Raw genomic sequence first — 17,245 nt, 5'->3', positions numbered from 1 at the left:
CATTCAAGTACTGTCATGTTTACTCAAATCTTTTAATTATTCTGTAGATCCACAGCTTAATCATCATGGAAGCAACTGGTATCTTATTCCTCACTGGATGCTTGCATTTGGATTATTCTGAGGACAGTGCATTTTCTTTGTTTCTGTATTTGACCCTTAGATTACTCCTGCTTCTAAGATAAGTGTGCCAGATTTACCTAGTCCTGCTGAGGGTGACAAGCTACAAGTACAGAAAGTGTCCACAACTCAGTACAACGAAGTGATGAATTTAGAGCCTGAAAATACGTTGGACCAACATTCCTTTTCTTTGCCCACATGCCGCATCAGTGAATCTGTGAAGAAATTAATGGAACTCGCCTATCAGACTTTACTGGAGGCAACAACTAGCAGTGATCAATGGTACGAGTTCTGAGTCCTCTGGAAATGGCAATGACTTGGTTAAATGTATATCTAAACTAGACATTTATTAAGAAAATTAACTGGAATTCTTTGGGTTTTCTTATCTTATTAGTTAATATTTTTTTCCCTAGAGAAAAGTATAGTGCACACGTATGTATTGACAATTAACTTTTATTTTCAATAACATACAATCTTACAACAAGGTATGAGCAATAAAAGCATTGTATGGATGGCCAAATGGGTTTGACATTAAAAATTGTTAATCACTTTTTAACAAAAAGCCCTTTAATTTTTGTTTACTTTTAACTTTATTTGACTTCAGTGATATTACATGGGAAAGTGCTTGTGAAGAACTTAGAATGCTACCTGGGAAATAATCAATACTCAGATGTTTATCAGTATTGGTGGTGGTGGTCTTAGTGATAGTTGTACCATCTGTTTCAGCATGCTCTGGCCCTTTAGCCTAACGTCCATTTTACCTTTTGAAATCTAGGCCCTAATTAATTTACATTTTAAATGTTAATTTTATAGCAATAATAGTTTATTGGGTAGCCAAAGGTAGAAGGAAAAGAATGGAATGCACCAAAGTTCTGATTTCTCCCTTTCAAGAAGCTTTCTCCTAATCAATATTGTATTCAAGGTACCCAAACTCAATCCATATACTTGCACATTTGTACTGAATCTCTTTTTGTTTAGTAGGCTCTTCCCATACTCCTAAACTTTATAAATTGAGGAGAAAATGGTAGCCAGTAGCTCAAATTGATTATAGAGCAGATTTTAAAAAGCCTCTTTAATTTGAATCTGTGTGTAGTAGTATTTTTACTTTTCATCCTCATATAGAAAACAGTTTCAGTTAGGGCTTGACTTAAATTGTGTCTTCCGATGGGCTTCTGGAGTTTCAGTTTTTATCTCCATGTACAAACTAACCCCTTTATTTCATTCTGCTCTAGAAAGAACATGTTCACTAAGATACTTCCTTGACTTGAATGAGTCATTATATTCACAAGTCCATCCAGTTTTAAATCTAAGTAGGAAGAAAAATACATGTAAAAGGAATTATGCACTCCTTTGGCAGAATAATATAGGAGTGACTGTTTCATTACATGGCATTCACCTGAAACGTACCAGACCAGAAGTTAGGGATGCAAGGCAATTTTTCCTAAGAGAATACCAAACAATATTTTTGTATACTGAATGTCTATGGACATTCTTCCCACCAAAAAAATAGTTTCAACAGGATAAACAAAAACACAACTACATTACAACAACTCACTTTTCCTATTATCAAACTTCAAACAGCAACACATGAAATAATCTAGTCCGGTATCATAGTAATCAAGTTGTAACAGTGTTTCGAGGTATAGTGATCATGACTAATTTTTAAAAGTTATTTGTGGAATTCCTGTGATGTATTCAAGGTACATAATTTAAAATATTCTTATGTAGAAGTAAGCTACACAAACCTTATATTTGCTCTTCCTAAGTGCTTTTTAATAATGATCTTTGGTGTTCTAAGACCAGACTTAAAGGGCAAGAAAACTTGAGGTTGGATTCTGTCCTAGAAATGTTGATTCATCTCCTTGCATTGGGGTGAGAAGGAGGGAAGGTGGAGGCTGAAAGGCAGGCTGGTTCCGACAGCACCAGTGAGTGCCTTTATTGATACCTTGCCCTTTGCACAGTGTGTCAGTGAGGAGGTGACATTTGCTCGAGGCTTAGCTCCATTTGTCACTGAAGGGGTACTCTGGGTACTGGCAGAACACAAACTGACAAATGGAAAAGAGGCTTTGGGTTGAATGCTGCTATTCTTAATATTATTAATGGGTCCAGGTTTTTAGACCTGTAGTCTATTTAGTGAATAACCGCTGAGAATCTATGCCATCTAGAGGAATGGTGTTCTCAGCAGTGACTAAGGCATCTGTTCTCTCCAGCTGTAGTTTTTGCTGCTGACTCTCCCTTCAGGTGCACTGAGTTTGAATTTTTTTTCTCATTGCCAATATATCCTTCTGCATTTCTGTTGAAACTGTGTTTTCCTTTTAGTGCTGTTCAACTTTTCTACTCAGTGAGGAATATCTTCCATTTGTTCCATGATGTTGTACCAACATATCACAAGTATGTGCCACTGTGTCTGACTTCTGTGTAATATTGTAGGTCTAAAATGTTTGTGAGTCAGGTTAAAACCAGTAATTTTATATTCCCACCAAAGATAATTGGTTACTAAAATTCACAATGAAATGCAGTAAACATTTACATTACATGTTTAAAGGACATGGGTCATTTATTAATAAATTAATAAGGGTACTATAATCTTGCAGTATAGTAGGTGACACAGATTTAAAGACTCAAAAGGACTTTACCCTGTTACTGATGGTAGGTGCTTGCAGAACTGCCTCACTTTATTTGGTTACAAAACAAAAGGTCATCCATGACTCCATATTGCTATCCAGTAAACATCCCACATTTTCCCTTGGCATTCATAGCTTTGCAGACTGAATACCACAAGAGATTGCTATTTAACTGTCGATCAGCCGCTCTTAGCAATCTTAAGCTGTATTTACCTAATGTCTTGGTTTTTTAAGGTTTCTCTTAATATTAATCTCAGAAGTTACTCATAACTTTAAGTCTCCAGGAGTTCTCTCTGTTATCCAAATTAAGTGTTTTGGATACCTTTTACAAATGTTTTAAATAAATATGTCAACAAAGCTATTCCTTAGTCAAGGACTCTGGTTTCAAAGAAAAAAATCAGTTTATTGTTTGTAGTACTTTTTAGTTCAGATTGAGATGTTTTTAAGTAGGGCCAGTTATTGTTTTTATTCTAAAAGACAGCTTATTTATTGTAAACATTATTTTTATTTGTATTCTCTTTGCTGTGGCTTAAAACTTTTATTTCACTTTCTACTTAGGTAAAGGAAAAAAAACATCTTCGGGTCAGTTAATAGCCACGTCCTTGGGGATTCAGAGACAGTTGGCTTAGGGGTTTTCCTGCTTAGAAACATTTTTCACACTGGTGTGGAGTTAGATTTGCCTCTTTTTCCGCATTGTATGATCTGGGAACTTTATGCTAGACCAGTGGTTTATAAACTTCAGTGTGTATCAGAATCACCAGGAAACCTTGTTAAACTACAGATGCTGGGTCCCATGCCTGAGGTGTCTGATCAGTAGGGCTGGGGTAAAGCCTAGAATTTTTAACAGATTTCCAGGTGATGCTGATGTTGCTTGTCAGGGGACCACACTTTGAGAACCACCGTTCTAGATTAGCGTTCACAGCTTTGGCAGTAGTTTAGACTCTTTTATGGACCTTGAAGAATATATATGCTTAGGCCCTACCCCTAGAGATTTTTGATTTATAGGTATGGTTTAAGATTAAACATATCTCTGTTTTTTAAAGCCCTACAATGATTCTGATGTGTAGCCCAAAGTGAGGACAACTGTCTGAAGATTGTTAGTTTCCAATTTTATATATTCTAGCCTGACACTGAATCAGCAAACTAGGAAGTATTAATTGAATGGCTGCTAGTGGATATGTAGCAGAGGTATAAGACAAGATCTCTTCCCAAGCTGGGTAGGTAGACCAATATGTGCAGAAGAATTAGAGCAGTGATTTTCAATCTTTTATGAAAATTTAAAATCACATGGGAAGATTTTAAAACATATAAATGCCCTGGCTTCACTCAGAGGTTGTGATTTAATTTGTTTGGGGTGAAGTCTAAGCGTCTCTATATTAAAATTTCTCAGGTGACCCTAATCTGTAGCCAGCTTTGAAAACTAGTGAATTAGAAAATAGTTGAGTGCTTCATTGTACAAATGAAATGGGGATTTGGAGAAAGGGGAAGCAAACATTTCCACAGACTTATCAGTGTTAGATTTCAAGGGAATTATTACGTACAGCTATGCCAGGTTTCTAGTATAAAGAGTTGACACAGGTAACATCTTGATTCCCTTGTTGTTTTTTGTTAATCACTAGGATAGTTTTAAAGGATAAGGTCCCATGCAGGCAGAACAACCTCAGTGACTGAGTGGGCGTGCTGAGGTTATGCCTTGTTAGGTACAGCATTTATACAGTAGACAATGATTAACACCTAGAAATACATTAAAAGAGTAACTTCATCAACCCCAACTTCAATAACAGGAGATTTCTTTCTTTTCCTACGCTTCCTCCTGACCTAGGGAGAACCTTCAAAAACTGCCCCAGTTGGCTGCCATTCACCTCAACAACTGTATGTATATCGCTCACCACTTGCTGACCCTCGGGCATCAGTTCAGATTGCGTCTTGCCCCCATTCTGTGTGATGGCACTACTACTTTTGTGGATCTTGTACCTGGCTTCAGGAGACTTGGTAACTGATGCTTTAAATTTAGGAAGCATATTGATAATGCAGCTTATCAGACTAGTATCTTTGTAATTTACGAATGCAGCAGTTAGAAATTAGGTGGTGGTCCTGAGCTGTATTGGAAAGTGGGAGGGCATTTAATTTGCAGGTGTTCCCAGTTACTTAGTTTTAAAAAGTGAATGCAGTCTTTTGGAAGCATTACTTTTTCATGACGTGATTTCATGGTACATTAGTGTTCCAGACTGCATTTCTGGTGTGCAGTGAATTCACCAAATCAGAGTTATGTCAGTAGAGTGACACATACTAAGATGTAGTGTGACAATTCTGTTAACATTGTTGGTAAGAGCTCACTAATGACAGTGCTTATTCTTGTGCAAAACCTCAAACTAGCTCCCTTCTCTTCTACCTCCTTTAGCTTTACTTCTGATTATTAAAAATAAAAAGAAATGTGGGGTAAGTCAATAATGATAGCCTAAGAAAAGCAGAGGATCTATATGATTTGCTTAGCTTTTCAATTCCTGACTTTTCCCTTAGGTGGTGTAGATATATCAGAAAAATAAGCAGTTACTTCTACTGTACAAGCAGTTTTTCTTATCTGACTCTGGACAAACTGTTGGAAAAGACTTACTATCCTGAGGGTGGGCTTGGAGGGACCGGCTAATGTATTAGCAGTGATGTTTCTAGTAACCTTAGGGCAACCTTATGATGTTATCTAACAAGCAGTTGTTTTCAAATAGGCAGAATCAGATATTCAGTTCATGCTTGTCTCTCCTCTTCCACCCTGGTTTTGCATTGTGTAATTGAACAACTTTTAGAATTCTTTATTCTCTTTTCTTATTATAGGGACAGAGTGTTTTTTGGCCCAAATGCGGGCACAGAAAGGAGAACTTCTGGAAAGATTATCAAGTGCTAGAAACTTTTCAAACATGGACGATGAGGACAATTACTCTGCAGCAAGTAAAGCAGTCCGACAGGTGGGGGCTGTTGTTCCCTCTGGAATTTGTACTCTTCCTTTAGATGCTCCCCCTCCTTGTTTTTTAAGCAGCAAAGAATATGTAACAGGTAGCTCAGTTCATTCCCCAGAACTCCCATTGGAAAATGTGGCTACCTTTTACAGTCTTGTATACGATCTTTCCCTTCCCCTACCCCACCAAGTCAACAGGAAGCTATCTTCCCATCAAGCCACTAGTGATGGGAATAATAAGTCTGTCATAGCAAGTATTTAACCCATGAACTTAGGTTTGGGAAATTTGAAATACTAGCTTTCATCTCAGAAAAATGCCTCTCTCTCCTAAGTGACTTATCTTTTTACTAGTTTTCCCATCCTCAGAATAAGTCAGTTTTTCATCTAGCAGAGATATCACTAGGGTGAAATATTCAAGAAGCACATGTTCTTGATTACTTTACCTCACCGTCATATAACACTTCTTCTCTCTCTCTCTCTCTCACACACACACACACACACACACACACAATAAATGTAAATCTAGAAAAATGTGAGTTGTAACAATCTCTCTTCCATGTAAATATCTGTATTCTTCTGACAGGTACTGCACCAACTAAAGAGACTTGGAATTGTGTGGCAGGATGTCCTGCCAGTGAACATATATTGCAAGGCTATGGGGACTTTACTCAGTACAACAATTTCTGAGATCATTGGCAGAATCACTGCCCTAGAGGTAAGGGCCATTAGATGCCTCACCAGACTTGAGATGCAGTTCTTGTTCCAGATTGTCACTTTCCTAAGGAAGTGATGTTGAAGTCTCATCTTTAGTCAACACAGATGGTAGAAGAAATTGTTCATGTGTCATGTCTAACTCATTATACTGTTATTTTTTTCACTTTTATCTTAATTCTGTTTTGCTGGAGACTTGCTAATCTCTATCTTTCATACCTGTATAAGAAAGCAGGGTTATGCTGCTTCTCCATCTAGCATCTGTGTAAATTATGAATGAGGAAGTTGGAAATGGGGCAGTGCTCCCAAAATGTAAAGTGTGAAGTCATATATACTTAACATGTACGTGAACTAAATAATTTAGTAAAGTGAAATGCAGCCTTGTGCAGGTACCACTTTACCAACACACATGTGTGATCCTACAGGAAAGTTGCCTGGACTCTGCCAGCTGATACCTCTAAAGTATAGATAGGCTAAACCCTTGTGATAACACTCCCTGCTTTGCAGCAAACTGCACCACATTCTATTGGAGAAATGGATTTTTTCATGCAGGCAAACTAAATTACCGACAATCTGTTGAAACATATTTTGTGTCATTCTAGCTTTAGGAGTATTGTCAGAACTGATGAAATCTAGTGTCTAGTAAGGTGTGCTAAATTGGTTGGAAAACATCTTGCTGTGGCTGACCCCCTGAATAGTATACACCAAAGGTCTGCTTTTTACTTACTGCTAAGCTGGCCCAATTCTGTTCTGTTGTGTTCCCTTTGTGCAAAATCAGGACATCTCTACTGAAGATGGTGATAGATTGTATTCCTTATGCAAAACAGTGATGGATGAAGGACCTCAAGTATTTGCACCTCTGTCTGAAGAAAACAAGAACAAGAAGTATCAAGAAGAGGTTCCGGTCTACGTGCCAAAATGGATGCCATTCAAAGAATTGATGATAATGTTACAAGCCAGCCTGCAAGAAATTGGGGATCGGTGGGTAAAATCCTTCTATAGGATTTATATATCTCTTCACAGCTATAAAAGAGTATTAGTGCCATTGAGAGCAGTGCTTCTCTCTGTTTCTTAATATTACTCAGGAAAGTTTCATATTGAGTAGCAGTAGGTGGGGCCTTTGCATGGTCTATCATAGTGTGGATCTCATGACCATTTTCTCATATTTGATAGCGTAAAGACTTCTTGTTTCTATTATTTTGGTCTTGAGCATGTTGTTTTGTCATGCTGTACGTGACCTTGTACTTCTTGCACTTACAAGGAGTACAACCATCTGACACCTGGATGGAAATTCTTGCCCATTTTAATCAACAGTGGATGCATTTTAAGATTGGCTTTGATATGTTAACAGAGAAGTGACTTTTATCTGTAAGAATATTCAGCATCAAACCATTGTTTGATTGACCAGCAGTTTTTCTACAGGGAGTAAAGTAGTTTTAGAGATTCAGCACCACACACGTAGAAAGGATTCATATTTTCTTAAATATAGTAGATGATGTTTTCTCTCAATACCATCAGTTAATGTTGCTGTGCTCTGTAATTGTATGCTATGTCGTATCATACTGAGTGTGTGAAGGTCATTAATACTATGCAAAAACTGGATAGATGTGGGCTAGTTATACATCCTTGGACGCTTTTATTATTGTCTTGGTATATTTTTAACAAGCATGCATACCTTGTATAGGGAACTCACTGAGTAGGCATTAAGGTCCATATCCATCCCTATAGCTACTTGTCTATCTACTTTGGCTTGGTTTATTATAGATGCCCAATTACATTAGACTAGTTGTCCTAGATGTGTCTGAGTTGTTCCCAGCAAATACTATCCATTCTAAAACAAGGTAAATGAGATTTTTTTGCTTGAAAAAAAAAATCACATCAAAATACCTCTAACTACATTTAGTATAAAATTTGATTTATTCATTTGTTATTTACAAGTCCTTAGTGAGTTATGTCTTCAGGTAAGACTCCAGAGGGCAGCAGATAAGAATTTTTCTTTCGGCTGTTAAAGGGCCTTCTTGCAACCCAAGAATGATCGTTAATTCTTCGTTATGAGAAAAATTACAATACTGATATGTCTCAGCTTCTTTTCTTCTGCCTAGGAAGATTTTTTTTCGTCCTAGAGATTTCAGTAAATATAAGGATAATAACTAATTGAGAAAATTTTTTTACCAAGGAAACTGTCTCCAGTTGTGTAGTTTAAACATTTAAAAATTATAAAATATACATGTGAAAGAGTACAGTATATATAACATATATTCACAGTTTAAAGAAAGAGTGAAATAAATGTTCATGTACCTATTGCTCAGCTTAAAAATATTACCACTACCTTTGAAGACCCTTATGTACCCTTTTCCAAATCGTCCTTGCCAGAGGGGTAACCACTATCTTGAATTTTGTGTTATTTATCTCCTTGCTTTTCTTTATAGTTTTACCACATTTGCACATATCCCTAAATGGAGTCTTCTATAACTTGCTTCTTTTGTTCAGAAAATTCTTTCGTGAAGGTATCTGTAGCTGCAGTTCATTTTCACTGCTGTATCATATTCCATTATATAAATATTTCATAGTTTTTTAAAAAACTGAGTTATAATTAACATACAATATTATATTAGTTTCAGGTGTACAACATAGTGATTTGATATTTTTATACATTATGAAAAGATCACAGCAGTAAGATCAGTTACCATCCATCACCAAACTTGTTACAATATTATTGACTATATTCCTCATGTGTATGTTACATCCCTGCCTGTGACTTATTTATTTTATAGATGCACATTTCATGGTTTATCCTGTTGCTTCACATTTTCACCAGTATTTGGTATTATCAGACTTTAAAATTTTTGCTAGTCTAGTTGCTATGAAATGGTAGCTCGTTGTCATTTTAATTTGTATTTCCCTAAATTCTAATGACATTGAGCATCTTTTTAGTGATCATTTTTCTTCTATTGTAAAATGCCTGTTTACATTTTTTTTATATTGGGACTCTGTGTGTTTTTCTTTTTGAAGTATAGTTGATGCACAATATTATTAAGTTACAGGTATACAATATAGTGATTCACAATTTTTCAAGGTTATACTCTCTTTATAGTTGTTATTGGCTATATTTCCTGTTGTACAATATAGCCTTGAGGCTTATTTTATACATAATAGTTTGTACCTCTTAGTCCCCTACCTCTAAATTCCCCCTCCCCGCTTCCGTCTCCCCACTGGTAACCACTGGTTTGTTCTCTGTAGCTCTGAGCTATTCATATTTTTTACCCTTTATTCTACGGGGTTGTTTGTGATTTCATATGTATTTTTTGTACTTATCCTTTGTCAGTTAAAATGTGTTGCCTGTGGTTCACTTTTTAAAGTAGTTACAGATCCCATTACTCTGTATAACCATGTGAGGATGTGGTTATAATTGTCAAGTTCAAACGGGCTTAGTGAGTATAGAATGAGGGAGAACAGTTTTATCTTCCTAACTTGGTCTCCTTGTCTGTCTATGCTGTTACCAAAATGCAGCCAAGAAGTAGAAGATGTCAAAGATACTGACTGGTAGATTCGTAAAGAAGGGGAAGAATGCCAGAATTTGTTTTATTTCCATTTTAAACAAATACACTCTTGGGATCAAATACGCAATTTAAAAATCTGGCTTATACTTAATAGGAAATAGAAATTGTGTTTTTCATTTTGCAGGTGGGCAGATGGAAAAGGGCCCTTGGCAGCTGCGTTCTCTTCCAGTGAAGTAAAAGCTTTAATTCGTGCCTTGTTCCAGAACACAGAAAGAAGAGCAGCTGCCCTTGCCAAGATTAAATAGCTCCATCTTCCTGAGAAAGCCATTTCTTGAGCAGGTGGATTCCTTTCTTGGCGTAATTAGTCTTTAAAGACTTCTTGGAATCACCGTTGGTTTTGGTGAACTGATATATCATGGAAGTTTGATTTCACCTAAGAACGCCTTACCTCCTGGCCTGTATGAGGCTTTGTTGAAGAACTGGTTGTTAGGATCAGATGTCAAATGAAGCACCTCAATTTGTTGACTTTTTAGCCACCCTCCCTTAATAAGAAACTGTAGGGTGACATTGTTTCATGTTGCTTCCAGGGCCCTCTGGGAACTGTGTCCATTGAAAATATAAGCCCTGGCCTTGGATCAAGGAATCCAGGTCATTCCAAGAGTCAGGATAAAGAATTTGTGAGAGATGGGAGATATATTTTGGAGGGCAAGGGAACCATAAATTGGTCTTGCAGGAATTAAGAAGACTTCCTTCAATATTTCTTTCCAATAAATAATGCTTTTCAGAGTTAAGGGTGAGTGTCTTTAATAACATGGGAACTTCGACAAAAGAGACCATCAAGTTTTCCTATCTTTCATGCCATTCTTTTTATCAACATTTATGATCCTCACAGAGGACTCAATGACTTACCGTCTTTCTTCATGACACTATCTGATAATTTAACATTTCTTTCAGTATAAAGTTTTGGCACTTTTTGCTATTTCTACTAAATTATATATTTTTTCTGGCTGAGCCACGTGGCTTGCAGGATCTTAGTTCTCCTACCAGGGATTGAACCCGGGCCCTCAGCAGTGAAAGCAAGGAGTCCTAACCACTGGACTGCCAGGGAATTCCCGGACTAAATTCTATTTTATTGGTTGGATTTTTTTTTTTTTTGTCTTCTCAAATTCCACTGTTTCTGTACCTTATCCAATGGCAAAGCTTTAAACTTTCAGTGTTCCTTTGGTATGTATGTGCCATGAGATGCTAACTGTGGGTTTGGTAGCCTGATCTTTTATTTGGTGGATGTGGGTAATCCTTCAGCTCAACTTTCTGTGTTTTTAACTCTTTGCAGCCATTGGAGGTTTATATTCTATTAAAATTATTCTCAGTAGGACTCTGGATTGTCTCTCTTAACCCTGAAATGTGGAATTCCGCTTGTGAAAAGAGGTAAAGAGTGCGATCGATCTTTGTGTGCCTTGGAGGAGATGCTGTCTGGAGGATGTTTTCAGTACAGTGGGCCTGCTTCCTTAGGCTTCAACCCCTGATCCCTGGCACACATTCTGCCTTCACCTTCTTGTTCTTAGTTTGAGCTCAGCCCCTACATTCTGGTTGCTTAGTTTTTCTTTTACCAATTTAGGGGTCATAGAAGAAAGAATTAGAAAGAAGATTGGTTTCTTTTTATAAGAGAACTCAGCTGTGGTTAGTGACAACCTATCTGTCTATACTCAGCATATCCTACTATGAGAACGCACAGAAAAAAGACTTGCCTGAACCAACTTTAGTTTTTTGAGAACAAAGTAGTTGTCTTTCTTGAGAGGGGGAAGGGACTATTTGCACAGGTGAAGAAAATACCTGTTTTGGAAAATTCACACCATTTCAGCTAGCATTCTTTTTTCAGCAATTGAGGGGATGGGGAACTAAGAACAGAACTGAACTAAATGCCTTGCAGGACTGTTGCACACATAGCGTATTTCTTTTGTTCATAGAAGCTATTCCTGTTGCTTGACAGGTAGAGCAATTGGGGGGTGGGATCTCTTGTAACTGGAAAGCACACTCCTCTCTCCTTCCCTTCCTTCCCCCACTGGCACAGAAAACTGCATCATAGTTCTTCTGAGGCCCTGTAGACTCCATCCCTCGGGACTCCTTCCTCTGATGAATAGTTTGTATGTCATGGCACACAGAGTGGGCAGACTCCATCCTCTTCCCTGGCCAAGGCAATTGACAGCTGGTGGTTAAGTGGATATTCGTTCTGGTTAGGGACGAGCCATCTGGCTTAGCAACATGGGAGTTGGGTCTGGCAGCTCTTACAGGGACCTTGAAGGTACCTATTCAGATAGGGAACCTGAGATGGACCGGGAGGGGAGCCTGCTTCCTCTAGAAAGAGCGTGTGGATTATGTGAGTAAGGGAAACTTACGAGGCTTGACTCATTCAGTGGATCTGTAGGCCAACGGAAAGAAACCTCTTCCCAAATTACACCCAGAACTATACAAATGACTGGGAAATGAAATTCCAGAAAGGGTCCCCAAGATATTAGTAAAAAGGAAAGTTTTTGTTAAAAAGAACCTAAATCCCTTAGGTGACTTAATAGTGGCTGCTGTTACATTGTGGATCCTGAATTGTTGGAGACCCATTCGTGGTCAGTTTTGCACTGGATTTCTCTCTGAAATGGGGATCCTCCAGATGGCATCTTTCCTCAGGCCTGGGAGCAGCACAAGGCATCTAGGCCTAGTCTGTGGAAATGGAAGCAGGGAGCCTGTCCATTTTACCCTGGGCTTACATTCTGGCCTTGATCAGCCCAGGAGGGTCATCCAGGCTCTGCATGCATCTATATTATAAACGGTGACATATCACTGAACAATCACTTGTGAATAGATCAAACAGTATTTTCTTTGATTAATAACATTGTTAAAAAGGATACGGATAATCCTCTTCCCATGCCTGCCAATACTCATGCTATCACTTAAGGCAACGCCTCCCAGCCTTTTGTGGGGTTTCATTCTGTTGTTTATTTGATTTCCGAAGATTATGTCTATCTTCTGAAAGTTCTGAGAGGTACACACACATCCTCTGGGGGTGTTTTTGTTATCAGAAAACTGGCCCAAAGGAGTAGTTTGCCCAAGCTCCACAGCTAGTTTGTGCCACGGAGAAATGAAGGCATGTATAGGAGTGACTTCTTAGTGAAGGAGGTAGCTGTAAATTCAGGAAGGAATAAGGCTTTTGGAAATTGCCTCCCATATAAAAAGTCTTGGCACAAAGTAGCCTTTTTAAATTGGGTTTTGATGCCCACGTTCTTCCTAATCATGGAACTGATTTTGAACATTGGTTTTGTGATAACTTCCTCCTAAAAATAGGCATTTAGCTAAAGCCTAAAGTTTCCTGAAAGTTACAAAGCCCCAATTTTGAGAAGTTTTTCAATTATACGGTTTAGACAGAAATTCCTCTCCTTGTCATGAGGAGTTTGGTTGAGAAGTTTGTGATGTCACGTGACATAACTGGAGCTAGGCTTAGATGTCTCAAAACCATGTTATGAAATCTCTGCCTCAAGTCTGGGGAGGAGGGCAATGATTCTGAGGAGCTATGTATAAGTTCTGCACTCCTCAGCGATCGGGTGCCCCAGATTTCTTGCGTAGTGCGAGAGAGCGAGGCGGGAGTGGATGGGTCTTAGCTACTCCTGCTGTTGAAGTAGGCACTAGTACCAGGGCCGAAGACACCTTCTCCCTCCCTTGTCTCAGCTTTGTAAGTGGTTCTAAAACTTCCTACGTTTATTCTACTTACATTTACTGGGTGCCAGGCATTGTTCCAGTCACTCAACACCCCCCCCCAAAAAAAAACCCACAAAAATTATTTTTCTCTGGTGATTTAAATTCTGGTGCTAAAGACAGATAATAAACATGAAGTAAGTAAATTAGATAGTATGTCTGAAGATTTTAAGTGTATGGAAAAAATAAACATAGGGTGATAAATCTGAACTCCTCTGGAATTCCAGGGCTGGAGGAAAGGGGAGTGAGCTGACATTCTGAATGGGATGGTCAGAGGACACCTCCTCGAGACAGTGGGTAAGCCATGTGGATGTCTGGGTGCAGACAACTCTGAGCAGAGAGACCAGCCCTTGCAAAGCGCCAAGGTGGGAGGAGTGTGTCTGGTGAAGGAATAGCAGAGAATGAGGGAGAGAGGAGGAGGAAAGGTGGTGAGAGATATAACAGGAGAGGAGGGGGCAAGATTGTGTAGGCCATTAGAAGGATTTTGGTTTTTTTTTACTCTGAGTCAGATGGGAAACTAGTAGCTTAGAAAAAAAAAAAAAAAAGGAAATGTATAAAAGAAGAGAAAATAGCATGGTGAACCCCTAGGTACCCACCACCCATCTTCAGCAATTGTGGTCATACAGCCAATCTTGTTTCATCTGTGCCCCCTGGTCACCCCCACCCCATTGCTCCTGCAAACACACACTGAATTGTTGAAGCAAATGCCAGACAGCATATCATTTTAAACCCAGGGCTCATTCCTGTGAAAAGTGTGAATGTTGTTTCTTGCGAAGCTTTCTCTTTTTCCATCTCTCTTTCAGCTCCTGTCATCCCCCCTCTCCTCTGCCGGCAGGAGTTGTCCTCTAGCTGCCCGCCTCCCTCCCTTTTTCCCCAACCTCAGTTCCCCACTCAGGCTCAGCCTGTATCCACTCCACTCCCATCCCCTGAACACTGGGTATCAAATAACAAACCTCTTAAATGCAGTTGACAGCTGACTCACTACCACTTCCCCTTTGCATCCTCCTTCCCTCTGCTCAGCCACTTGCTCCAGCTAACCCAATCCCATGGTTTCTGGGTGTTCATCAGTTGCCCAGGGGGCTTCCCTGGTGGCGCAGTGGTTGAGAATCTGCCTGCCAGTGCAGGGGACACGGGTTCGAGCCCTGGTCTGGGGGGATCCCACATGCCGCAGAGCAACTAGGTCCGTGAGCCACAACTACTGAGCCTGTGCGTCTGGAGCCTGTGCTCCGCAACAAGAGAGGCTGCGATAGTCAGAGGCCCGCGCACCGCGATGAAGAGTGGCCCCCGCTCGCTGCAACTAGAGAAAGCCCTCACACAGAAACAAAGACCCAACACAGCAAAAATAAATAAATTACTAAACTACTACCCCCAACATCTTCTTTAAAAAAAAAAAAGTTGCCCAGGAAAGGATTCCTCTTACTGATTGTTTCATCAGAAAGGATATCTCCTGCCCCCTTAGAATCAGATTCTCCTGGGTTCCTCTCACAGAGAATCCCAGTAGACATGGCGACCCAGCGCCAGCTATTGGATGTTGGCTGGAGTCTGGGACTGCCTTGGTTTAAGGCAGAGCAACCGCCTTCCCTAAGGGGTGTCTGGGTGGAGTGGTGTCGGGAGTGGAGCAGCTGCTGGCTGGCTTCTGTTTCCCAACCCCACTCTCTGACTTTAGAAATGCTGCCTCAAAAGAATATTAATTATTTTCATGTGCATGAAGGGCTCCATTTATGCTTGATTACCATGCAGCATGATAAAAATTATGCATAGCATTAAGTATGTCAGGTTAACTTTGTTATGAATTTCACTTACTTTCCGTACTAAGTTCTGTTCCTAAATGCATACTCTAGTTTGTTTGCCATATCCATATCTACATTATTATTATTCAAAACTAAAAAATTAGGACTTCTTGTTCACCCTCTATCAATTTAGTAATCTTTTCTTTTGTAATATTAACTTTAATCGCATTGGTCTGAAGTAGCAGTAGGTCTTTTGCCCCCTTTTTGAAAACTGGGACACTTGCTCATCTCAAGGACTATGTAACTTGGATTTGTGATTACATCTGAAGTTTCTAAGTCCCATGAGATATAATTCCCCTGAGTGTAGAACTGTGAACTCATTTAAAATCCAGGTTTTCTTTTTCTATCTTTTCACCTATCTTAGCTTTCATTTTCCTCTCAAATGTTTGTTCCAGCCTTTCCGGGTGGAAGATAATTCTCCTTGATAGGAACAGGGAAGCAAAATAGTGTTTGAGTTGTTCAGTTCTCTTTGTGTCATTTTTTTTAACATCACATTGTCAACTTCGAGTATAGCCAAATCCTTTTTGTTCCTTTTCTTTCACTGACCATCCTCTTTCCCTGTGCCCCTAAATTCCTTGAGATCATGTTTTTCATAAACTTCATCATATTCTGGGCTTTGATCTTTCTGACACTATTTTTTCATGTCCAGGCCATTCTTATATTTTCGCTTATGAAGGGCCTGTTTTTGTTGAACCCATCACTTGTTTTCATTTGCAGCCACACTCCTGTTTTTTTAATTGTGTTGTCATATTTATTATATAGTCAGATTTTCAGTTTTTAAATACACCCCTCCTCTTTCATTTATAGTATGATGTCTTTTTTTTTTTTGCGGTACGCGGGCCTCTCACTGTTGTGGCCTCTCCCGTTGCGGAGCACAGGCTCCGGACGCGCAGGCTCAGCAGCCATGGCTCACGGGTCCAGCCGCTCTGCGGCATGTGGGATCTTCCCGGACCGGGGCACGAACCCGTGTCCCCTGCATCAGCAGGCGGACTGTCAACCACTACGCCACCAGGGAAGCCCGTATAGTATGATGTCTTTTTATTTTTATTCTATTTATTAAGCTCTAGTTGATATACAATATTGTGTTTGTTTCAGGTGTACAGCTTCAGATTCTTTTCCATTATGGGTTATTATAAGATATTTAATTTAGTTCCCTGTGCTATACAGTAAATCCCTGTTGTTTATCTGTTTTACATATAGTGGTGTGTATCTATTAATCCCATACTCCCAATTTAATCCCTCCCCTTCCCTTTTCCTCTTTGGTAACCGTATGTTTGTTTTCTATGTGAGTTTGTTTCTGTTTTGTAAATAAGTTGATTTTATTATATTTTTAGATTCCACATATAAGTGCTAGATGATGTCTTTCTTTTAGAGTCTGTGGCCGTGAGATTATTTCTGGCATTTTTTGGTGCTCTTTGAAATATGCTTTCCTAAAGCCAGGGCCTGTGCCTAGGCCAAATCATTTCTTCCTCGCCTGTTGTGAAATTTGCAGTCATTCTCTAACTGATGTTTTGGATAAAAAGTTCCCCTCTTTGCTTCTTTGGCTTTCTGAAAAGCGATTATTAGCAAGGCAATTAAAAAACTCATGGGACATTCTGGTTTTTAGCAGAGTGGGACCTCTAACAGACTTATGGAAAGCTGAAATCCCCTATATCCCTGTGTCAACCCCTTATTTATTAAAAAAAAATATCAGCCACCTCTTCCATCTGGCTGGGTGGTGCCATGGTGCATGCACGTGGAGTATTATTTCTAATTTTCTGTTTCTCTTTACTCCAAGTGCCTGGTTGTTTAGCATTCACTTTATTAACCTAT

At 39.2% G+C, this 17,245-nt stretch overlaps 1 protein-coding gene across 1 annotated transcript in view; it reads left to right on the top strand.

The window, feature by feature from the left end:
* Positions 1-11,277, top strand: part of ZW10 (zw10 kinetochore protein) — a 33,019-nt gene extending 21,742 nt beyond the window's left edge. Inside the window, exons 10-16 of the mRNA XM_079928447.1 lie at positions 161-399; positions 2,437-2,508; positions 4,564-4,733; positions 5,571-5,701; positions 6,275-6,406; positions 7,181-7,383; positions 10,087-11,277. Coding sequence (XP_079784573.1) covers positions 161-399; positions 2,437-2,508; positions 4,564-4,733; positions 5,571-5,701; positions 6,275-6,406; positions 7,181-7,383; positions 10,087-10,207 — 1,068 coding nt within the window. The 3' untranslated portion in view covers positions 10,208-11,277. The remainder of the gene's footprint in view (positions 1-160; positions 400-2,436; positions 2,509-4,563; positions 4,734-5,570; positions 5,702-6,274; positions 6,407-7,180; positions 7,384-10,086) is intronic.
* The last annotated feature ends 5,968 nt before the right edge of the window (positions 11,278-17,245 follow it).

The sequence above is a fragment of the Stenella coeruleoalba genome, assembly GCF_951394435.1.
Source record: "Stenella coeruleoalba genome assembly, chromosome: 8".
Classification (NCBI taxonomy): Eukaryota; Metazoa; Chordata; class Mammalia; order Artiodactyla; family Delphinidae; genus Stenella; species Stenella coeruleoalba.
This window is presented reverse-complemented; position numbering and strand designations above follow the sequence as displayed.